This window comes from Miniopterus natalensis, chromosome 13 (genome assembly GCF_054644295.1).
Source record: "Miniopterus natalensis isolate mMinNat1 chromosome 13, mMinNat1.hap1, whole genome shotgun sequence".
In the NCBI taxonomy this organism is placed as follows: domain Eukaryota; kingdom Metazoa; phylum Chordata; class Mammalia; order Chiroptera; family Miniopteridae; genus Miniopterus; species Miniopterus natalensis.
Window position 1 is genome coordinate 37,845,908 of NC_142093.1, and position 24,897 is coordinate 37,870,804.

General features: G+C 44.8%; 1 protein-coding gene across 1 annotated transcript in view; it reads left to right on the top strand.

The window, feature by feature from the left end:
- ARHGAP25 (Rho GTPase activating protein 25) overlaps positions 1-19,299 on the top strand; it is a 37,840-nt gene extending 18,541 nt beyond the window's left edge. Inside the window, exons 4-10 of the mRNA XM_016224182.2 lie at positions 4,012-4,219; positions 8,850-8,982; positions 9,790-9,863; positions 11,585-11,706; positions 12,524-12,720; positions 15,668-16,200; positions 18,488-19,299. Of these exons, the coding sequence (XP_016079668.2) occupies positions 4,012-4,219; positions 8,850-8,982; positions 9,790-9,863; positions 11,585-11,706; positions 12,524-12,720; positions 15,668-16,200; positions 18,488-18,695 (1,475 nt within the window). The 3' untranslated portion in view covers positions 18,696-19,299. The remainder of the gene's footprint in view (positions 1-4,011; positions 4,220-8,849; positions 8,983-9,789; positions 9,864-11,584; positions 11,707-12,523; positions 12,721-15,667; positions 16,201-18,487) is intronic.
- The last annotated feature ends 5,598 nt before the right edge of the window (positions 19,300-24,897 follow it).

A 24,897-nucleotide genomic window follows, 5' to 3' on the forward strand; every position in this document is an offset into this window, starting at 1 on the left:
ATCTAACTGGAGGAAAAGCGTGTGTTGCAGATCACCCAAACATGCACACTTTTGCTAACTGGGTTAGTAGAGTGCAGGTACCTAGTGTTAAAGTGCATGGGGCTTGATTGCTGGATTGACTGAGTGCTGTTGCCTGTGAGGAAGACGACAGAAGAAGGGGTGATTCATGAGTGCTGGAGGCAGGGTGACAGAGAGATTGGAGAAGACACTGGGAGAACTGTCATTTGATGTTGCACTGAATGGGATAGAGAAGAGAGAGAGAGAGGTAGAGAAAGAAATGATGAAGCTAGAGATAATAGAGATAGAGATATGGACCAGATAGGTGGATTTTAAGTTACCAGTTTGTAGGTGATAACCAAATGTCTAGAATGGGAGGACATCTGAGCTGGAATGACACAACAGGTGGAGGAAGGGGCACAGGAAAGAAGTCTGCAAAGGAGCCTACCAGGATGTGGGGATAAAATGAGAGTGGATGGTTTTGTAATCATGTGGGGAGAAAGTCTTGAGGAAGAAAGATATCAACCCCATCAGAGCCTTCAGTGCAGACCAGTAGAGTGTGGCTTAAACATAGGTCAGATTTGCCCATTAGGAGGGCAATAGAAGTTTTACTGAGCTAATTGGGTGGAAAGATGCAGGCTGATTAAACCAAATGGGGATGGGTTGAGGGACTGAGAAGTGAATGATAAGAGCAGAAGTAAAGGTTGTGATATACTGGCAAAGACTTAGACTCGTGTGGGCTAAATTTAAAACAAAAGAGAAAGAGTGAAACCCTGAAAGAGGTGAAAAGGGATGGAACCTACAGTTCAAGAAAACATCATCTTGGAGGAAGCAGAGGGTCCTTTTCTTTCTCTGAGAGAGACAAGCAGACAGACAGGAGGAAGGATGAGAGAGGCAGGGACTGGAAATGAAGGAGTTCACTTGTGATATTCTCAATTTGGGGAGGTAAGGGAAAGAGAAGACAAGGTCACCTACTGAGACAGAGAGAAGAGGGAATGGTGGTGAGCCCAAGGGGAGTGGTAAAGCTTTGGAACCAAGATTGTACAGAGATTGGGAATACAAATTTCCATGATAGATTATGCTATGTTCCTATGTAGTACTCGGTGACCTGATGAGGGCATGGAGAGGGTAGTGGAAATCAGCAGAGTGGAAATGATGGAGAGAAAAGGAGATCTGAAAAATGAGTGTACTGGTAAGAGTCACATTGAAATGACTGACTGTGGAGTATGGGAGGAAAAGAAAATGAACACAGGACAAAGCTGATAGGCTCAGAGGAGGAAAAAAGTTAGAGAACTGACTATACAGAGCAGTATACGAAGGAGCTTGATTCCAGATCACCTGCAAAATAGAGCTTCTGCCTGGGGACCTCGGAAATGCAGCTCACATTTGACAGCTTTAACGTCCACATGCACACCATCCAATTGTGTTTGGGAGCTCTTTCCTCATGGGGTCCAGTGAGCCCCTTGAGTTCAAGTTTCAACTGCTCTGAAACACATCCACCTCTCCTTTTCAAGTACTACTCCCTGGACTCCTCAAAGGGAATTTTACAAATGCCATGTGGTGTATATTTTAAGTCAGATCAGTTCAATTATTTCCCTCCAATTTGGTGAAAATATATCCAATTCCTTTCACAGATAAATAGGAATCTAATTCTATATTGTACTGACATTCTCTGATTGTGTTTCATTATTTTGTGTGGGGTCTTTTCATTTTCATAATTTGATGGCAAACTAATTAAACATAACCTTCCCTTGTCTGTATAGCACCTCCCATGTGGCCTGCTGCTGGCACATGGCAAGATGTTCAATAAATGTTAGCACAAAGCTGAATTTATCCACTGAGGAGATCTTGACTAATGCTTAAATTAAATAAATGCCAAAATTATTATTAATGATAGAAAGCATTTGCTTGAAGATGAAATAATTCATTAAGTAATTTAGCAAAATTTATTGACTTTCTACCTTGTGCCAGGCCCTGTGCTAACCCTGGGGATAAAAAGAGACCATCTCCATATTTCTAGCATCAGGGAGTCTAGTCATACAGAGGGCACAGGGACATACAAATAATTATAGCACAGTGTGGAAAGGGATTGGGATATTCAAGAAGGATATGGCTACACAGAGTAGAGATGGAATCTCTCAAGCTTGGGTCAAGGAAGGCTCAGCAGAGGTGACAATATTTGAATTGGGCCCAGGAAGACAAATAGAATTCCAGGAGACAGGGAAGGGAGAGAGGAACAGATTAAGCTGTGAGGAAAGACCATCCAAGGGCATGAAGACTGGAGAGCACTGTGGGCTTTGGGAACACCAAGGTGAGGTGCCTTTGGGAGTGTGGCAGGAAGTCAGACCAGAAAGGTAGGTGGGGGCCTGGCTGAGTGCCAACCTAAAGAATACCACCCCGGCTTCCAAACGTTAGGCACAAAAACATTTAATCAGTCTCACTGAAGCACAGACAGGAGCCCAGCCTTGTTGGGAGTAGGGAGAACAGAGACCCACCTGCTCAACTGCTCCTAGAACCTATGCCCTCCCCTCTCAAGCACACATGTGTGATGAGGAAAGGGCTTCAGAGGAACCCCCTAGGACTTTGAGGGGCAATTTGAAAAGCACTGCTGTAGCAATTTGGGAAGAAGTAGATGACTATTAAAAACAGGGGGGAATGTGCTCAGGTAGACCAGTGGTTTAGAAAGGTAAGTAGTAGGAAGGCTTTGAACATATTAGAAGAGAAGAAACACAGTCATAGGTGAGAGAGAAGTCCAGCCTGGCCTGGCCTAGGGCAATAGGTGAGAGTAGAAAGGACATGGGAGATTCAAGAACTCTCTACAGCTCTTTACAGGTAGAATCCACATTAATTACAGACTGATCCAGGGGACCAACCAGAAAGAGAATCACAGGGAAAACCCGAGGGCTTTGGGAACCCTTGTCCATGGATTGAAGTGGTTGGTGCCACAGAGCCCTAATTATAACAGAGGGAAACTCAGGCAGGGCAGAGCTGAAGCCATGACCTGTCTTCTGAACCTCTAGGCTTGGTGGGAAAATAATGAGTAGCCACTGATTATCCTGACTTATAAACTGACCTTGTTACACCGCCGGGGTGGAAAAAAGCCAGAGCCAAGTGCTGACAGAGCTAGGTGGAGCTGGTCCACACATGCTTTGCTGGAGGCACTGTAATTTGGAATGGTATTTTTGGAAAGCGATTTGCATGCCATCGAGTGATAAAAATGTTCAAACCATGTGACCTAGTAATTTTACATGTGGGATTTTGCCCTAAGGAAATAGTTCAAAAGAATAAAAAGCCTCTGTTCATCCATCCAAATGTCAAATAATTAATTAAACAATTAATTAGAAAAAATATATTGTAGTACGTACATTCTAGGAGCTCTGCTCAGTGAATGAATATGCCTCTGTATGGCAATGTTAATAATAGTGAAGCACATTCAAAATGCCACAGTGGTTTAATATGCTTGGAGACATCCATGTGACAGATTTATGCTTTAATGCTAAGTGACACAAGGAGAATATTCAAAACGACCTGCTTGCTGCCATGGTTAAGGGCACATTCCCTTGCGTGTATTGCCAGGGCTTGAATTCTGACTGCACCATGCCCTGGCACCTGACCGTGGCAAGTTCATCAGTGCCTCTAAGGCACAGTGTCTTAACAGTAAGGCGGTTATAACAATAATACCACTTCATGGGATTGCTGTCAAGATTAAGTGAGGAAAGATGTGCAGAGTGCTGAGCACAATTCCTAGCACACAAGTACTCAGTAAAAGTGACTTGTTATTTTAAATGTGTAAAAATGTGTGTCAGTAGAAAAAGACTGACAGACTGCCCCAATTTCCAGTCCCAGGGAATATTGTGGGTGATTTGTTTCCTCTATTTTGTTGAGCATCATTTACCTAAAACCTTTGAGGTTATAGGCCACACAGAAATTCAAGAACTAGGCAAAGCACTTTGACATGTCAATTCATCCAGGGGAAGACAGAGTGATGGGCAGGTCCTGTTTTTCTCTTCCCAGCGGTGTTTGGCCAGCGTTTGGATGAGACCGTGGCCTATGAGCAGAAATTTGGCCCCCACCCGGTGCCCATCCTTGTGGAGAAGTGTGCGGAGTTCATCCTTGAGCGCGGCCTGAATGAAGAGGGCATCTTCCGACTGCCTGGGCAGGACAACCTGGTGAAGCAGCTCAGAGATGCTTTTGATGCAGGGGAGAGGCCCTCCTTTGACAGGTACACCATCTTCACCTCACCCTCCCCTCTGCCTCATTAGCGAAAGAGGAACTCTCTCTTCCATGGACACTTCCAGGAGCCCTGGCTTGCAACAGAAAGAGCCTTTTGTTTTGCTCATAATTCAGAATTTGGGAGTCTGGAACACAGGCGAGCATGGTGATCAATGACCTGAGAGAGCTGTGAGCTAAAAGGAGAGCCTGATGGGCAGAGGCAGGAGATGTTTCGGGTATAGGGGGAGGGGAAGTGTGGAGTAGGAGAGAAAGATGGGTCCTGGCTCCAGGCTCAGCCTTCAGGCCAGATGAGGAACATAGGGCTGAGTTTCCTGTACAACAGACTGGGCATGGTGGAGAACACACCATGTCTAGATCCAAGGGCTCCAGTGGTCTTCCCCAGCCTTCCTGAAGTGGCCAGAACCAGGACTTCTCAGTGTGGGAGAGCGCAGCGCTATCCAGCTCTGAGCCTTCCTGGAGGGAGTGCATACAAACAGCTCGATAGCCTGGTGTTCTCCCGAGTCTCCTCCGTGGAGTTTGCCCAGACCTGTTTGGGGCATATCAGGTGTAGGGACATTTCTCCCCCCATCTCCCTCCCGCCTACCTCCTCCAGCCCCCCAGCGGGGGCTTTCTTGTCTGCGATTCTCAGCTAATACAATGGCTACCCTGGCATTGCACGTGCTCTCCTTATTGTGCAATATTTGCCTTGGTTGCCTGCGTGCACTTGTCCTGCTGGCAAGAAAGAGCCTTTATTCTTTCCAAATGAGCAGCCCATAAACCAAGATTTAGCAAGACGGGCCCGAACACTATCCAGTTTCCAAGGGTTGAAATTCTTCACAGGCTTACTTAGGACTGAGGGGCAGGGCTGAATCTGGGGGAAGAGCAAATAGCTGGGTGTCATGTCATGTGGACAGTCTCACTGCTCACCTCTCACTCCAATCTCCAACGTTGTCTGTTCTCCCTCCAAAGCATCTCTAAGATGCATCTGTTTCCATTCTCACAGCCACGGTCTTAGTTTGGAACATTGCAGGTTTGTCTTTGGTGCCCTTGGCATGTAACAGGTTAATTTAGCAAAGGTGCTATATTTTAACAGGAAAGCAAGGGATAGAGTTATTACTGGAACTATAGCAGGTTATGGGCATGAAATTTAAGGACCTTTCAGCAACACCATAAATTACTTTTCGTGTTATCAGGCACCTGTTCAATTAAGCTCAATGCCTTTATATTTAGTTTTCTTCTTATGTTTTTAATTAGCTTTGAGTTGATCAAAAGATACGGGTGGGTTGTTGCAAAAGCAATGTGAAGTCAGCCAGGAGGCACAGAAGTGATTTCAGGGGGTTGCCAAATACCTGCCCTAGTCTGGAGCTTATGCATCTATAAAATCAGCCTGGGTGGTAGAGTCAGTCTTAGATTCCTCTGAAATATTTGGGGCTGAAAGTAGGAAAGTTATCACACTTCTCCACCACCAGAACTGAGGAGTTCACACATCCAGAAATAGAAAGGGCTCTTCAGGGTCCTCTGAGGGCTGACTCTTGGGTCCACATGACCCTTGCAGGGACTCATCTAGGTCCTCTACATTGGTCAGAGGTACAGTTTCATCACGAGTTCCCCAAAATTGCCTCACTAGAATGAAAAAACAAACAAAGGTGCTCTAATTTGGTAGATTCTAGTGCAGGTGTGTCTGGCTCTAATTAAAGATAAAATCTGAATTTAAAAATTTCTTTTTCCAGCCTCTACTAAGGATACTGTCTGGCCACAAAGCTAATACACTCCAGTACCTATTATTTCTGTGAGAAACACATACAGACATTCTGTATTATAGGATCGGTGCTTCAAGAGTCCTCTGGGGAGCCTTGGCTAATCTCTGGTGGACCAGGGGTTGAACTCAAAAGCCACCTGGCTACTGACTTGCTCTTAGTCCTTGATTTTAAAAATTACTTAAAGATGTCTCATTGGGCTGGAGGAACAGCAAACTCAGGAAATATGCTGGAAATCTAGACTATACCAATGACATGAGTCAGCCCTGTTCCAGGGGGCACAGACATTAAACCAAAGATTTACAGAAATAACTGTATAATTTTCATGTGTCAAGTGCTAAAAATGAAAAATAGGTGGTACTATGAGAATTCAAAACAGAGGCTTTTGACATGTTCTGGTGGACTTAGGAAGGTCCCCAAGAAAATGACATTTAGCTGAGACACAGTAAACAATGATGAGGAGTCAGCCAGGAGAAGCAGCCGTATCTCCTCCTGGTAAAACGAATCGGGCAGCTTTCCGAGCACGTCAGTGTTCCAAGATGACTTCTATAGCTACCTGTAGCCTTTGGTTATAACTTTGAGGTATCTATGCTGTATCTGTGGTTATAACCCCTTTCTCTTCTAATGTTGGCTATTTTTTCTGTCTTAGTTTCTTCTGGTTAAACTGTCTAGTTGGTTGTCTCTTTTATTGGTGTTGTTTCTTCTCAAACGATTCCATTTTCTTGACATGTTATCTATGTTGTTTTTCTCATTTCAAATTCTTTGTTTTCTACATTCCTTCTGTGGGTGTGTTTTGAGTGCTGAAGACTGTGCCAGGCAAGGGACAGTGCATCGGAGAACGGAACCCTGGAGGCAGAAGGCTAGATAGGAGGCTGGGCAGAATCCTGGCCAAAAAATATTGTCCTTCTGAAAAGGTGGAGTGGAAGGAGGAGTGGGCCTTAGAGGGATTCCCATGACGTTTGGACAGCAGAATCGAGGGCATCTGGGAGACTAATTGGATGTGGGGTGAGGCTCTGGATTCTGATTGAGACCTGGGTGGACTGTGATGCAGGGACATTAGGACAACGCCACTCCTGCAAGGTGTCCGCTGGTTGTCTTTCTGACACTTTCTTGGGAACTTCTTGTGCATTTTGACAAGAGGCCTTTGCCAGGGGTATTTTTAGGCAGTGACTCAGCAGGGAAGCCTTTCCCGAATCTCCACCCTCTGTTCCCCAGGGCAGCCGTGGCGCACTGGCAGACATCTGTGCCGGCTGAGGCGCAGGACTGACAGGCTACGGAGGGAGAGCCTCTCAGACGACGGCTCCCACCGCTCACTGGCAAAGACAAATGTTAAAGAACTTACACAAAATGCCAAGACAGAGATTTAGAGTCAAGTCCTGGAGTTTTTTATTCTGCTGCTTCCAACACCCCCCTTCCCCTCCTCCTGTTCAGCCCACCCTTCCTGTCTCCAGGAGCTATTTCCTCCAGCGGAGTCTATATTTCCAGTTACTTGAAAAGGAGACACTCAGATTATCTGAACCTTTTACCACATCACAGCTTTTGAAACACTACCAAAACTGTCTCTTAAGAACACCAGTTTTTCTTGATATGAAATAAATCAATATTTCTTCACTAATGATCTTCCTGTATACGGTAGATTCAGACTTATTTTCTCCGTGGAATAAATGCAATAGCTCTATAAACCAGGGGGCAGCAGACGTTTTTAAAGGGCCACATATGAAATATTTATGTTTTGTGGGCTAGATAGTCTCTGCTGCAACTCCTCAACTCTGCTCTTATCTCAACTCAGCCAAAGACTATATACAAAAACACGCGAGCATAGCTGTGTTCCTGTAGCACTTAATTTTCACAGGCTATGAAATATTCTTCTCTTGAGTTATTTCTCCCACCGTTTAAAAATGTAAAATCCATTCTTAGCTAGCTGGTTGTACCAATACAGGCAGTGGGCCAGATTTGGTTCCAGGGTCATGGTGTGTCAATCCCTGCTGTAAACCAGAGAAGCTGAGCTGAAGACCCTTTGTCCCTTTCTGCTGGTCAGGTGATCCAATGAATGTTGTCTCAGTTCCTGCAGCAGGGCCTCCTCCCTCCTCCCTCCAGGCTGATTCATACGCTGCCTGCTTGACGCTGTAACTCCTGTCGTTCTACAGATCTTGTTTGAAGAATCCCCTATAGCTCCCAACTCTGCATTAAGTGTCCCTTTCCACACTTCCATACTATCCCAGGTCCTTGTCATGGCACTTCCCTTGTCATGGCACTAACCACACTGTATTGTAATGACTTGGTAACATTTGAGTTTGCACAGCTCTGTGGTTCAATGAGGCCAGGGGTCCCGTGTGTCCCTTGGGTTCACCGTGTGTCCCTTGGGTTCACTGCTGAAGTCCCAGTGCCTGACATAGTATCTTGCACTGAGTTGTTCCTTCAATGTTTGTGGATTGAATGAACGATTGTATAAATATATGAATCAATCCCGGAACTATTTCAAGGCTCTGAGGAATCAAATAAATCAATGGACCATGGGTGTTAAGCAGTTATCACACACAAAAAATGAGATACTAAGTACAGAATGCTAAATTGTGATGTGCTAAGGGATTGGAGAAAGAAGAAAGCAATGAAGATTAAACTGTTGAAGTTTTAATGAACAAGTAGACTTTGAACTTTCCTTTGAGGCAGTTGGGTAGAATAGATAAAGGAAAAAGTACTGGAGGTTATTATTCCATAAAGGGAATTAGCAAAAATGTTTTGGTCAGATATGCCTTTATCAGACTCTACTCCTCTGCAAAGCTCCCCTTTGGAACCTGGAATTCTATTCAGTGGATCACCAGGGGGGATGTGAGGAGACTTCTGAAGTTTTGCTTTCAAAGACCATTGCTTATTTCCTTCCAGAGATACAGATGTGCACACGGTGGCCTCCCTGTTAAAGCTCTACCTCCGAGACCTCCCAGAGCCGGTGGTTCCCTGGAGCCAGTATGAGGGGTTCCTGCTGTGCGGGCAACTCATGAATGCAGATGAGGGAAAGGTTGGTATCTCATTGAAGTTAGATGTCCTGCTTGGGAAGAAGGTGATGGTTAGTGAACACTATTCTGGTAGGCAAGTGGGTCAGGGAGTCCATGCCTTTTGGTGAGACACTTTGTCCCACAGGAACTTTCTTGGCAACAAAAGGCAAATGATGCCAATCATGGTGAGAGTCTTCATGGGATGTAACAATCCAGTAAAGAATTGGACCATAATCAAATACCCCAAGTCACTTTAAAATTAGTAAGAGAGGAAGGATGAGTCTGAGAAGGATTTCAAACTGTACGGCCTTGTTGAGACCCAGTGGGACACAAGGTCAGGCTGACCAACCTGGAGGGCAGGCGAGAGGTCAGAATGTCCTAGCCCCGTGATGACTGAGTGTCAGGCATGGGCATACAAAAAAGTGCATGTGCCAGAGAGAGAAAGGACAGATCGTTTTTCTTTGTTCCCTTCAGCTTCAGCTGCCTGTTGGGTCCCTGTGATAACTCCTCATAGTTTTGTGTGTGTTTTTCAATAACTTTTTATTTTGAAATAAGTTCACAAAATGTTGCAAAGAAATAGTATGGAGAGGCTCATGTTTTTTGCAGTGTTACTTTTTAATTTGTTATTATGCCTTCTTCTCTATGCTACCCTGAGGCATGGACTATCAACAACTCATACTCACAGTAATTGCTTAATGAATGCTTGAGATGTAACACTCCAGTAACACTGCCAAAGTGTTGCTTCTACACAGACACACCAATTATATTCCAGGGTCTCATTGCTGGCAAGTGAGCAGGCTCATTTACTGGTGTTAAAAACCTCTTTCCAGGCTCAGCAGGAGTTGATGAAGCAGCTTTCCCTCCTTCCTCGAGACAACTACAGCCTCCTGAGCTACCTCTGCAGGTAAGAGTCCCCTGGTATCAGCTACAGTTTTCAATCAAGGGGTTGAGGGAGTAGGGGATGAAGGGGGCCTAATATATGGTGACAGAAGATGATTTGACTTTGGGTGGTGGGCACACAGTGCTATATACAGATCTTGTAACATAGAAATCCTTGCTTGAGACTGATATGATTCTATTAACCAATGTTATCCCAATAAATTTAATAATAATAATAAATAATAATAGAAATAAGTTCCTGGATAGAGAAGGAAAGAGTGTCTCTGTGAACTCAGAGACTCTGGTTCAGATTTTTGGAAGGTCAACTCTATTTACATAGTTCGAGGTAGTTTCCTGTGACCACAAGTTAATTTAAAGAATCTTCTGAAAATCTGATCGGCACACAAACTGTACATGTTTCCTCCTTGGACCTTCCCCAGCTCTGCCCAGAGCCCTGAGACATGCAATAGAACCCAGAATCTTTATAATGTTTCTAGAATTATCTCTCATCTTCCTGACTTTTGGCCATAACGTATTGCCCCAGAGACATACATTCCAGGCCACCCTTTCAGTTCCCCTTCCTGAGGACTGCATGTCATCTCTGTGGCAATATGCAGCATGTGGGTTGACCCAGATCTGGCTGAATTGGGAACCTGGATCTCCGTGTCAGACAGAGCTGAAATTTACCTTAATTAAAAAAAAATTATCTATTGTAATTTTCATATTATAAAAAGTGATATGTGCAACATACTGTAAATAAGAAATAAAAATTACACACAATCTCCTCACCCAACAAAAATCACCAAGACCTGGGTGTTTTTCCTTCTAGATGTTTTTGTCTCTATGATAGATTTTTACATTCATCAATATAAATGTACTGAAACAATTTTTATACTAAATTGGAGTTATATATCTATAATATACATATATATGTATATATATATATATTATATATATATATATATATATAGTTGTATCCTGCTTTCTTTTTTGACTTAGTGTTCCATTGTGAACATTTCCCTATGTCATAAAACAAGATTATAAATAACTTCATAATATTCTGTAAGGTTTTCTCATTTGGACACACCAGCATTTATTTGATAATTTCTCTGTATTTGGAATTTTATGTTGCTTCATCCTATCCATTTAAAAGTGGTTTTCAGAAAAAGTCTTTAGAACTTCCTTTGTTGACCTGTTTAATTGTGAGTCTGAGAACTGCATGCCCCAAATGGGTAAAATTATAGTAAAAATTAATTGTTAATTATTGAGCACCTGCTGAGAATTTGGGAGGCCTGGTGTTGTAACCCGAGGATGAGAGCAAGGAGGTGCTGCGGAGTCCCATCTCTGAGATTTTCCTCTCTGGAGAGCTTGGGTGCAGTGGATGCTGAGAGCCTGGAAGATAAGCGTATAAAGGCAGGACAAGGGGCAAGTCGGTACCCATTTTTGGACCTTCTAGTGTCCTCGTAGCTGCCTGAACTGGATCCTGCCTTCTGCCAATGTGACTCTCCTCCCTGCTCCCAGACTGAGGCCACCACCACAGCTGGGCAGGCCCCTCCTGGCTTCTATTCTTCCCTGATCTTAAAGCTTTCGAGGTGAAGCTAAAGTCTTGTGGGAAGAGCAGGCTGATTCCATTCCTGAGAGCAGGAGGAGAGTTGGGATCCATCTCTGGGATCTTATTGGTACCTGGAAGCACTTCCTTCTGGCAAATTCCTGTTCCTTACCCTGGGATTTCCCGGCTGTCCACAGGTTCCTGCATGAAATCCAGCTGAACTGCGCTGTTAACAAGATGAGCGTGGATAATCTGGCCACTGTGATTGGTGTGAATCTCATCAGGTCAAAGGTAGAAGACCCTGCTGTGATTATGAGAGGTACGGCTTGTCCTGTGGTAAGACAGATACAGGGGAACTAATAACAGGTACAACACTAGACCTTATGTTTGTGCACTGATCTGCAATTTGCCATGAATTTTCAGCTGATTATCTTGTCTGAATTGTAAAATGCCCTGTGAAGTAGGCAGGGCAGGAATTTTGCCCATTTTCCAGATCACAGCAGAAGTTAAAGATTTACCTAATGGTCACACAGTACATACAATCGGCTAGCACAAATACAGTTAGCTAGTGTTTCTTAATCTTTTATTATGTTTAAGTACCCTTAGCCAGAGAGAACAAACAAGTTTCATTTTATAAGCCAACTCACAAAAAGGCTACTTGTAAAGCTGTGTTGAAAAGGCTTCTGAGGCTGTGTTTTGTATCAGTGAGCAAAAGTCCTGCCATAGAGTACTGATGTCTGCCATGGATTTGGGGAGGCAATATGCCTGGCACGCATTCACTGTGTGTGCAATGAGAAATCAAATGTCACATTGAAGACCACTTTAGGAGAGACAGATGTCTTAATTTTCTCTGCTGCTAGGTTGCTAATTTCCTGATTAAAGACTGATCCAGTGGCGTATAAGCTGAAAATAACTCTCTTTCACGCCAATCCACATCATTCTTCTACCCATCCCTTTCACCACGGTCTCCTACCCCAAGCAATGAAGAAGAGTCCTATGAGGAGCAAAATGAGGTCCTTTGGGGCCCTGTGGTTTTACAGCTGCTTTTGGTAACATCCCATAGGTAGAGACCTTTGAGGACTGCCTGCCTCCTGCTCCACGGTCCAGCTCTACAAATCTCTTTCTATTTCTTTCAGGGACTCCTCAAATCCAGCGAGTGATGACCATGATGATCAGAGACCATGAAGTCCTCTTCCCCAAGTCCAAGGATGTACCCCTGTCACCCCCGGCCCCCCAAAATGACCCCAAGAAACCTCCAGTGGCTCGAAGCTCCGTGGGCTGGGATGCCTCTGAAGATGTCCCAATTTCTAGGACGGACAGCTTCAGTAACACGGTAAGGTGCAGAGAGCCTTCCTCCTTCCATCCAACTCTTCCTTAAATCCAGGTCTTCCATGACGTAAGAGCTGCCGTGGGTGGCAATTTGGGGAGTTTTGTGGATGCCGTGGTAGTGGGCGCAGCTGGTAAAGACTCATTTGAACGCATCTTGAAAGCTTGGCTTCTTTCAAACTGGAGTGTCTGCGTCCCGGAGGTGAAATTACTGTCGGGTGTGCCAGTCACCAGATGACTGAGCAATGGGACTGTCCACTGAAGCCCACTCCAAAGGGAAACACTGAAACACGGCCCAGGAAAGGTCAATGGGGAAAAAGATACACTACCTTATAAATGTTTTAGTGACGGTTGTTGAAATTCTGGGTCAAAGTCCAGAGAGAACTGGTTTCCTGCTAACCCATGAAACGTGATTTCTTTCTCAGAGTATGTGATGTGTTCGTGTAATATTTCTCATTCCCTGATAAACTGTCTCAGCAATGTCACCCCCCTCATTTGTACTGAAGGCTTGGGCCTCACGTTCTTAATGTCAGAAAACTCTGCAGGCTCTGAAATTTAGACTGTTTGAGGGCAACAATTTACAAAGGTCACATATTTTTAATATATTTATAAAAACAATTTTTTTTTTAATGAAAGGACATATTAACTTTACATAACAGCCTGATTCTTCATGTGTGACCGAGAAATGAATTTTAAATTTCGGGTTGACCTGGTAATGTAAGTTACCTTTGGTACTTCTGGGGTTTTTTTTGTTTTGTTTTTTAAAATATATCTTTATTGATTTCAGAGAGAGGAAGGGAGAGGGAGAGAGAGAGATAGAAACACCAATGATGAGAAAGTCCTCACTGATCAGCTGCCTCCTGCATGCCCCCTATTGGAATCAAGCCCGCAACCCGGGCATGTGCCCTGACTGGGAATCAAACCAAGATCTCCTGGATCCTAGGTCGATGCTCAACTGCTGAGCCACGCCCGGCTGAGCAGTACTTTTAATCTGGTGGGTGACTGGAAAGGATTAGAAAAAAAAAGTCGGTAGTGGTAGTGATGATGATGTTTCTTAGGTGAAGTCTGGACACAATGCATCTTACTAACACTCAAAAATTAAATTAATATTTAGAAACACTCATACCTCATACAATGGCATCATCCTAGCTGTGCTTGAGACTTGCCACTCTTATGCTCATTGGACAGGTTTCTGCTATTGATTGTAACAGTGTGGGCAGCTATGGGCAGGCATTGTGCTGGGAAATGTAAACAGATCGCCTCTGGAGTCCTCACTGTAACTGTGTAGGGCAGAATTTATCAAGCACATTTTATGTCTGAGGACCTGAGGCTCAGGGAGATTGACCAGATGGCCCAAGGTGGCAACACTGGAATGATATAGAATGCGATTTAGACCTAGTTTTCATTTCAAGGCCCAGGTACTTATGATGCCAGATGAGGTTGCTGAAGCAGCTGATTAACTAGAAGAGCTAGAAGGAGAGCTTCAGCCCTGATTTTCTGATTTTACTTTTAAGGCTCATTTTTTTTTTTTTCTGTCTTTCTCTTTCTTTTTCTTTTTAATTTAACTAAAAAATATATAATATATACACACATCCTCTATCTCCACCCGTTCCATCCTTCCCTGCCTTTATTAGTTTCTTATTTATTTTTTCTATATGCAAATATAAGCAGATATGAATGTAAATTGTTATTTACCTCCCTTTTTACACAAACTGTAACATAATCTCTCATGCACACACTCTCTCTACACACACATACACACTTTCACACAGACACACACACTCCACTCTGTATCTTGAATTTTTTCACTTAACAATATGTCCTGGAGACCTTTTCATGTCAATACATAGAGAGCTACCTCATATGACCTTATATTTTTGCAAGTGTATAGTGTTCCATTCTGCACTTGTACCATAACGTACTTAACCAGCCCCTGTAGATAGAGAGGTGGTTTTCATTCCTTTGTACTACAAATGAGGCTGCAATGAATAACCTTGACCATGCTTCATTTTATATGCAGGCAGGTGTATTTCTGGGCTACATTCCCAGGGCTGGGATTGCTGAGTCAGGAGGTAAATAGAATTAGAATGTGTAATTTTAATTAAAATTATCAAATGAATTTTGTGCCATTTTGTAATTGCAACAGCAACGCATAAAATAACCTGTTTTCATATAGTTTCACTAGCAGTGTATTGTCAAATTTGGGGTTTTTCTTGGAGGGTGTCCTTTTGATAGGTGAGAATGGACAGTTCGGTAATTTTAATTTGAGTTTCTCCTATTATAAGAGAGTCCAAACATCTTTTCTTATGTGTAAAGTCCAGCTACATTGTCCTCTGTGAACTGTCTTATCTTGTCTTTTGCCCTTTGGTTATTGGTCTTTTTCTTTTCACTTGGTTATTTGTCTTTTTCTTCTCATTGATTGGTTATTGGTCTTTCTCTTCTCAATTTTTACAAACTTTATATATTAGGAAGAGTAGCCTGTTGTCAGTGATACGCATTGCAAATATTTTTGCCAGTTTGTAATTTTTTATTGATTGAGCATGGGGTGATTTCTTTGTGTTCATTTTGTTCTTTTTAATTTGGGGGGTCATGCCATAGAGGTTGGATTTATCAAATATTTCTTTTATGGCTTCTGGATTTTGAGTGATAGAGAAGCCTCCCCATTTTAAAGTTATAAAAGAATCCTGGTCTAGAACTCTTTTACCACAAACATACAATGTTTTTAGTCACTATTTCATCTTTAGAACATGAGTTCCTTCAAGTACAATGTCCTTTTAGAAAAAAATGCCAGTCAGACTATCAACTAATGTGACAGATGCATAGATGATCTTCTAATGAAGAATTTCATAGACATACAGCCCAGAGACACTTTCTTTCAAGTCTCTAATTCTTTTATTGGGAACATGACACATGTGGGAAAAACCCATGTAACTTTCGTGGCCGTTTTCTTCTAGGCCAGTGACTCAGAAGCGACCAGCCCCACTGAACGACAGCTGAGCGATGTGTGTCTAGAAGACAGCAGCAGAGCTCCCAGGGACAAGCCGGGAGAATGGAAGCTGCAGTCCCGAAAAAGGACTCAGACGCTCCCTAATCGGAAATGCTTCTTGACGGCAGCTTTTCAGAGTGCCAACAGCAGCAAAGTGGAGATCTTTAATAATGAGTTCTGGTCATCTTCTTCAGAGGGGAAGGCAGGGGAAGGGCACAGGAGAACGATGTCTCATGGTGTGCAGAACTTCTCTGACTCCCAGAGGACTTCCACCTATGATAACATCCCTACCCTGCCAGGGCCCCCTGGAAATGAAGCAGGCGCACCCTCTTCCCATGCCTGTGACTCCAAAGGAAATGCTCCTTCGAGCCCAGACTCTGAAACTGGGCCTGGGAAAAAGAACTCTGCAGAAGAGGGACTTGAATCTTTGCAAAAGATGGTCCAAAAGCTGCAAAAGGAAATAGAAACACAGAAACAAGTGTATGAAGAACAGATTAAAAAGTAAGTCACATACGGTGGGGGGGGGGGCACTCAGCTTCCATCTTTAGAAACAACAGGGATTGTTCTCATCTGCCAACGAAGGAACATTATAAACCTTCAGTTTCGAGAATACAGTAATCTATAGCAGTTAGGCCAGATACTGAAAAAGGTAAAGGAAGTAATGAGACGACTAAATTAGTGAAAACTCTAAGCTTTAAATTAAATTCATGAAAAGTTATGTAGCTTAATCAACTATTTCCAAATAGTGATTCTTTAAGGATCAACATGACTTAATTGAATTAAGAGGAACTTAATTTTTTTCTCTCTTCATATTAGTGTGATTTATCTATTCTAAAAACATTTATTGAGCACCTCTTGTGTGCCAGGTACCATCATCCCAGGTATTGGGGAAAAGCACTGAACAAAATAGACAGAAGTCCCTGTGCTAGTAGAGCTTTCCTTCTAGCAGGAACAGACAGACAATACATTAAGCAGTGAAAATATATGCTATGCCAGATGGTAGAAAATGCCACGGAGAGAAATAAAGCAAGGCAGGAGGTTGGGGGAGTCAATAAGGTGGCTCCAGTGTTAAATAGGGTGGTCAAGAGGGTCTCACTGAGAAGGTGGCATTAAAGCAAAGGACTGAAAGAGAAGAGGGGATAAGTCAGGTCTACATATGGGGGAAGAACAGGCCAGGCAGAAAGACCAAAGGTGCAGAGGCCAGGGGAAGGGAGCAGGTCTGGGGTGTTCATGCACCAGAGCATTGGTGGGCTAGAGCAGAAGAAAGTAACTGAGAGGGGAGGGCAGAAAAGTACAGGAGGCCAAAGTACAAATCAATCATTTGTAGAACTACAAGACTTGTGTGACACCTTGGCAGTGACCAAAGCATCCTGGAGAAGACTCCCACTGTCCTCTAAAGTGGTGTCATTGACAGGGTAGGGAAATAACTGGCTGCCATGGAGGTGGCCACTCCTCCTGAATGGAACAGTCTTCTAAATCCACTGTCAGCCACCTCCCATCCTTGGCGGAGGGAGAAATAACAGTCCACAATATCTAAGCTTCATGCTTCATACACCTTTTCATTTAATCCACACAGCAATCATTTGAAATAGGTAATATCCCCCATTTTACAGAAGAAATGGAGGCTCAGGAAGGAAAAAGACTCCTGAAGATTGCACCACTAATTGGTGGGGCTGGAATTTGAACCTGGGTCAACCAGCTCCCGAGCCCACTTCGATCTTACCTCCCCACTGAAATCACTGGTCAGGATCTAGCATAGTGTATCATTTGCGATGTGTCCCAAAGCAAAATGTATATGGAGAATTCGGAGAAGAAAACTAGATCTGTAATGGGAGAACCGGAAGGGATAAGACTAGTTTTAAGAAGCAATAGGCAGTGATAGACAAAGGCACTGCATGCAGAATGGGGCAAAGCCCTTGAAGACAGAAGGCAGGCATGGGCTCAAATGGGAGCTCCAGTCTCCATGACAAATGGTCAGGTTGTTGGAGGAGCAGGGAGGCAGCACCTCTCAGAATGAAATTCTGAAGTGAATTTCCAATCTTTCCGCAGGTCTGAAATTCCCTATTTTGGCTTTAAAAATGTCATATGTACTCTCATTCCTGAGAGTTAATTCAGCACAACCTGGGAGGAGGCACCTGGGACTAGACTAGGGTTTTGGCCCGTAACAGTGAAAATCCTCTGAATTCAGGAATCCAACAGATTCTTCACCTGGAGCAGGGTTCAGAAGTGAGGGTGGGAGTGCCAGGACTGCTGCTCTCAAAGGGAAGTTCCCTGTACTTCTCCAAATCTTGATCCCTAGGAGGCCTTGATAACAGAAGGCGCTGGTCCATACTCACCATTGAAGCACGTTGAGAAGGCTCTCAGGAGTACAAAGGTGTTGGCAATCTAGAATATGGGTGGGGCTTCAGCAGTCAATCAACATTTCTATTGAGCAGGACTGATGCAAGGGGGTGGTGGGGGGGGGTTGAAATATACATAATTAGACATGGTCCCTTCTTTCAAAGACTAGTACTTGGTGGAAGATACAAAACCTAGAATGACATGAACAACGTCAATACAAGGGATGTCACCAGATGGTGCTAAATGACAAAATAGGGGCTTAGACATCTCCGGGAATTCAGATTTCCTAGGAAGTGCTCATGTGAGGGTTGGGACATAAATAAGCAGTAAGGCTGGGTATGGGTCTTGTGATGTGCAAAAGAAAATGGACAGAAGAGGCTGTGAGAGGGGTGAAGGAGGAGCCTAGAGGTAACACCGAGTCTTTCATTCCTTTCTTCCTGCCTTGCAGCCTTGAGAAGGAAAATTACGAGGTCTGGGCGAAGGTGGTGAGGCTCAGTGAGGAACTGGAGAAGGAGAAGAATAGGTCTGCGGCCTTGGAGATCAGCCTCCGCAACGTGGAGCGCTCCCGGGAGGACGTTGAGAAGAGGAACAAAGCCTTGGAAGAAGAAGTCAAGGAATTTGTCAAATCGATGAAGGAGCCCAAGGCCGATGCATGAGACCCCCAGGAGTACAGCGGAGGCAGCCCGCAGAGGCCCAGCGCTGCCCCTTTCTCCTCGCTGCCTGAGGGCTGGGAAGCAAAATCACTCCCTAGGAGGAGAGGACATCTGGGGAGAAAATATCGCATTTTCCAGTAAATAAATCAGTGGAATTTGCAGGAAGATAAGGCTGAGCAGGGACATATGTGGATGGCCATGACTGCCCGTGGTTGAATTCAGAAGGATTGCATTATTCCAGTGTGGCCCCAGGCTGAGCGAAATGCACCCTTCCATGGCCGGATGGCTCTGTCCAACAGAGGCGTTTGAGCCAGGCCGCCTCCCGGGGCCCAGGGAACAGGCTGGCCCCAATCGAGGCTGGGCTGAGGCTTAGTACTTTGCTTTCTGTGTGGAACAGCTCACCTAGTCAGATGGCCTCGGGGCGTCTATGAGACAGAAAATAATCTTCAGCTTCTGAGTGCTCACCGTGGTTTTGAGGGGCTGTGCCTGCTGAAGCGGGAGCCTCATTCTATCACTCCCATAGTGAGGCCTTCTTTAGGAGCTGGAATCTCAAAATTATTATTAGACTAAGAGAAAATGAGCAATAAACTGTATTTATGAAAGCAAATTCTATGAGAAAATTATATTCAAATAAAGCAAAAAAACAAACAAACAGGGCTGTTGATTCACACACCTTTGTGGGAGTTAGTAAAGGCCCCCCTTCCCTGGGGGAGAGGCACCCCTCTCCGGGCCCATGGCTTGGTGAGTAGGGCACAGACAGGATTCCAGTCCCTACTTGTCTTTTAGTGGCCACAACTGTATAGGGCGGACCCACTCTGATATGACATCCTTAGAGGCTGGTTGGGGGTTTAGATAGTAACTCTCATAGTATGTAATAATAATTTTCCTGTTTCACCAAAATATAAGTGATTTCACCTTTTAAAGGGACATGAGGCACTAGAGCTTTCCAGACAGCTGACTTTTCCTTCTACATTAAGCCAGCCTGGCAGAGGTAGTGGTGAGGCCCCAGGCCTTGTTAGGTGGGATGGTAGAATCCTTAATGGTTTTCTAGTTAAGTGGTCTCCAGGCTGTTTCAACCATGTATCCCATCGGTAGAAAATATTTGAGCATTCACCCCCTAACGTAAGAATATTTATTTATTTATAAATTATATACATATCCAATTACTATATTGCTATGTCATATATATATTATAAAATATATGCAGAACAGAAATCAGATCATCAGATAAAAAATACACAAATAGATGTTCTCAAGTATGCTTTCAGCTCTGGACACCACTGGCCTAATTTCCCAGCAGGTATTACCTGCACTGGTTTTATGTATGTCATCCCATTGCTCCCCTAAATGTACTTGAACTCTTGAAGCCACATGGCTTAATCAGTGGCTTGAAATCAGTGATAGTTCAGCCTTCCCAGCACCTGCGTGTTCTCCATTTTTCCTTTCCTCCCTTCATTCCCTCACATTGTCTCCTCTTCTCTGTGTTCCTCACCCTGGTTAGCTTCCCCTGGCCTATAGCCCTGACCTGTCACAGAGCGAAAGGTACAGCTTGGGGGCAGGGGCAGTGTTTCTCAGTCCTGCTACTCAGGCTCTGCTCCACCCGCCCTCAGCCCCCTGAGGGCCAGACTGATGGGGGCCGAGGACAGCACCTAGGGCATTCTCTCAGAGGCCTGTTTGCAGAAGACAGGGAGGCAGGGGAATGATTTGGAACACTATTGAGTAAGGCAATTAAATACTTAATTTCCTGGGGCTTATTGTTTTTAAATTACAGTGGAACCAACATGGAAAGACTCATTGAACACCTAATTTACATTGATGAGTGTGTGCAGTTCTGCCAGGTGTATGGTTCCCTCCTATGTTCTCCCATGGGGTCCTCACACTGATTCTTTGCGTGCTAAAACCTTGAAAAAGGAAGTAGCTGGCATCACAATTCCAAAGAGAGCAAGCGTTTGAAGATGTGAAGAGGAAGCCCTGGAATCTGTTGCTTAGAGGTCTAGGTTATAGGGCCTTGCTGCGTCTTGGAGTGGGAGCTCAGGCTGAGTGGAGGGGCCACATTTGAAATCCAGTTCCCTCCTGGTCTCACGATGCCTCTGGTGCTATGCCTTCCACCAGTACAATGAGCCGCCCTTCCAGCTTCAGAAGCTGGAGTGTCAGTCCCTCTCTGTGATCAAGAGGGAGCCCTGCTTGCTTAAGCTGCCACTACTTACTCCTGTGCCACCTCCCATAAAAGGGGAACACAAGAAAGAGTTTTTCCAGGACACTAGGACCACATGAGTCCAAAGAAAGGCTAAGAAAGAAGATCTGGGTCAGGTGCTATTGTTCTCAATGCCCCAAAAGGGTATGTATGGCAAGGTGGCTTCACCTGGACCAAGGTGCCAGTTTCTGGAAAGCAGAACCCAGAGACTGACTTATGTCATCAGTTCTCTGTTGGACCCTGGGGCTCCCACCTTCACTTTCAAAGCCCTTCCATGGGCAATATCTACTAAATCTGCCTTTTTCCAGCTGCCCATCGCTTTCACCTTATCCCACTCTTCTACCTGCACAGAGACTGAGAGTCTAAAAAGGCCTGCAATGTGCACTTTAAAACCCCTTGCCCTTGTCCTATCAAAATCCTTCATTTCTCTCACAACCTCAAGCCTGGCACATATTAGGCACTTTTCTTCTGAGCTTGAGGTAGATCTCATAGTTTTCTAGTATGCCTATGCCCTGGAGAGGACACTTTGCATTAAGGGATTGGCTGGGATTATTCCTGCCTTGGTCTGTTCAGGTTACTAAAACAAAAATACCCCTGAGTGGGTGGTATTTATTTGTCACAGTTCTGGAGCCTAGAAGTCTAAAATCAGGGCCAGGTGAGGGCTCTCTTCCAAGTTGTAGGCTTCCCCTTGTATTTTCTTGTGGTGGAGGGGGCTAGGGATCTCTGTGGAGTCTATTTTATAAGTTGCTAATCCCATTCAAGAGGGCTCCACCCTTATGATTTATGTACCACCCAAAAGCCCCACCTCTAAATGGGGGTTGGGAACAAACACTCAGACCATAGCAATTCCCTTTCAAGGCTTTTGGTCAGAGCCTGAGGCCTGGAGACCCCCAGTGTGATGTTCCCAGTAAGCAGCCTGCTCCAGAGGATGTAAGCAATAAACAGTTTTGTTGTTGGTTTAACTGATTCCTTAAGCCCTGCTCAGAGGCCCACCCTCAGAAAAACATGAAGCAGGAGACTCTGAGGCAGCCCAAGGCCGCCAAGCTGGGGACAAACAAGGAGCATCAGGGCACAGCAGCGTTGGCTGCGCTCCCCGGGCTCAGGCAGGAAGATGTGCACCCACTGTCGTCATGTAAACTTCCACATTCCACCACTTCCTCTGCAGATACCGTCAGCGGTCAGGCCATGTGCCGGCTGGGGAGCAGAGAGATCACTCAGAGGCTGCCCTGCAATTCAAGCGGGCGGCCTTCACAACTCTCACGGAAGCCTGCATCCTGCCGGACAAGACTGGGTGGAGGGAGGTTCAGGATGGGAATCCAGCTGCCTCTCACTCGAGGGGCCCAGGCTGGCGTGCGGCCAGCATCAGAGAGAGCTGCAGAGTGACTTCAGGCAAGGAATGAGCGGAGTACCAAAGCGAATGTGCAATGTCAACATCTCTTTCCTCTAATGCTTGAGCACTATCTGAGGATCCGAGAAGAGCAGCCCTGGAAGACACCCTTGAGCTTATCTAATCTAACCTGCTCATTTAATGTCTGGGGAAACTGAGGCTCAGAGACCTAAGCTGAATTGCCAGTGCTCACACAGCAATCAGGAAGAGAATTAAGTTTGGATGATTTTTGAGGGCTCCTTTCACCCACCATTCAGTAATTCTTACGATTCTTGGTTTTTATCCAAGTGTTCTTTCCCCTAGATCATGATTTGAAACCCATTGAACCTCAGTTGCTGAGACCTTGCAGAATATAGAGCTGGGCTCATCTCTTGGTCACAACCAAGACTCACCTTATATGATGCCATTTTCACCTACTTTGTATCACTGATGCTGTTCTAAGACTGGTTTTCAGTCTTGGCTGCACAATGGAATAATCTTCAGGAGCTTTTAAAAAAATTCTGATGCTTAGATCCTACCTCATATCAATTGAATAAGAATCTTGGAGGTGGAGCCTAAGATTTTGTTCTTAAAAAGCTTCCCTGTTAATTTGAATATGCAGGCAGTATTATTAAACATGGTTTTAAAACTGCTAAGTTTGGCTCAAGTCATGACTAATGATAATATTAAGTCTACCTACTCTCCTTTCACATGTCCAGTCAACACAACTAAACCCCTGTCCACCCTAATTGCTTACTTATCATGTATTCACTCATTTAGGATAAGAGAGGCCTAAGAGGTAGAAAGTGGATCTATATTGTATACCCATTTTGCAAATGGGGAAAACTGAGCCTGACAATGTTACCCAGAAATCTCGATATAACAGTGACTTAGTCATGAACAAATCCATGGAATTTGAGGGCTGCTGGAGTGGCTCACAGAACTCAGGCAACCCCTTTACTCACTAAATTACTTTTTATTATAAGAGGATATAACTCAGGAAAGCCAGATGGAAGAGATGTGTAGGGCAAGATATGGGGAAAGGGATGTGGGGTTCCTACGCTCTCCTACATCTCCATGTATTCACTAACCTCACAGCTCTCTGAATCCCATCCTTTTGGGTTTTTATAGAGGCTTCATTATGTAGGTATGATGGCTTATATCACTGGCCATTGGTTATTGAACTCGATCTTCAGCCCCTCTCCACTCCTCAGTAAATGACAAGGCCAAGGGTATGGACCACTGAATTGGTCCTAGTGAATGCTAACTATCTCCTTTTCCTGGCATTCCCATTTAAATTGTTATTTTTTATTTTTCACCTAGTGTATAGTTTAATTCATATAATTTAAATGCATGGGTGAGCCTGGCCGGTGTGGCTCAGTGGTTGAACATCAACCTATGATCAAGGAGATCTCAGGTCAATTCCTGTCAAGGCACATGCTCTGGTTAGGGCTCAATCCCCAGCAGGGGGCATGTAGGAGGCAGCAGATCAATGACTCTCTCTCATCATCGAAGTTTCTATCTCTCTCTCTTTCTCCCTTCCTCTCTCTGAAATCAGTAAAGACATATTTAAAAAAATAAAACCTGAGAGCTGACATTTTTAAAAAAGTAAAAATTAAAAACAAATGCATGCATGAAATGAAAAATCTTAATTGCTTTAGTGGTGATAATCCCTAACATTTATTGGGTGCTGAATATTGCCTGCCAGACTGTTCTAAGTGCTTTATTTGTATTAACTGAGTTAATCCTCACAAACCCCTGAGCTAGATAGCAGTATCCCCGTTTTACAGCCAAGAGACTTGCTTCTGCTTTTGCTCCTGCCTTTTACTGTGGTTCTGCAAACTCTCTCATGTCCAGAGAGAAGCTGTTTTCTGACAGCTTCTGGGGTTGGAGATGGACGTGGGGCACGTGAGGGCAATGCTAACACTTCATATGATCTACAGTAATTGGGCAAGTTGCTCATCTGACAAATTGGTTTTTGTGCAAATTAGTCTGCTCCCGCATATTAATAGCCAAGCCTGGCCACCTGGAAACAGATGTACTGCAAACCAAAGTGAGGCAAGAAGGGAGGCCACAGCATAAGTGAGACTCGCACCTGACAGGAAAAGAGAGTTCCAGAGAGCACAGCCCGCCGAGGCCTCTTCCTGGACCACTGAGCTGAAGATCAGAGCTGGGGTGGGGCGGGGTGGGGCAGCGGTTAGGAACCCTGCAGAGGGGACAGGGCAGAGGGAGCTCGCCTTGTGGAAGTCTGGGGGAGGGAGGTGGTGAGTGCTCCTGCCTCTTGGCTGCCACGTGCAGTTGTACAGCTGGGGGGGGGAGTAAGCCTCCAAGTCAGCCTGCCCTCCACGCCTTGCACCCCGACTGCCCCCCGGGGGAAGGGGCCGTGTCTTCCACACAGAGGAAAGTGCCGCAGCGCTGCACCCGCCACAGCGAGCACAGCTTGCAGCTCACACCAAGGGAGCTGCCAGGGGACTGTCCCACAGGCGGTGCCAGTGGGCAGACATGGCAGTGTTGCGCTTTGAGAATGAGGGAGTCGGGGCGTGCCACCCTTGGGACATGTAACTTGGTAAAAACGCAGAGATGGTGGGGATAAGAAGATTCTCGGGTCACAGGAGATTTCCCAAGAAATCCATCTTAAAATCATT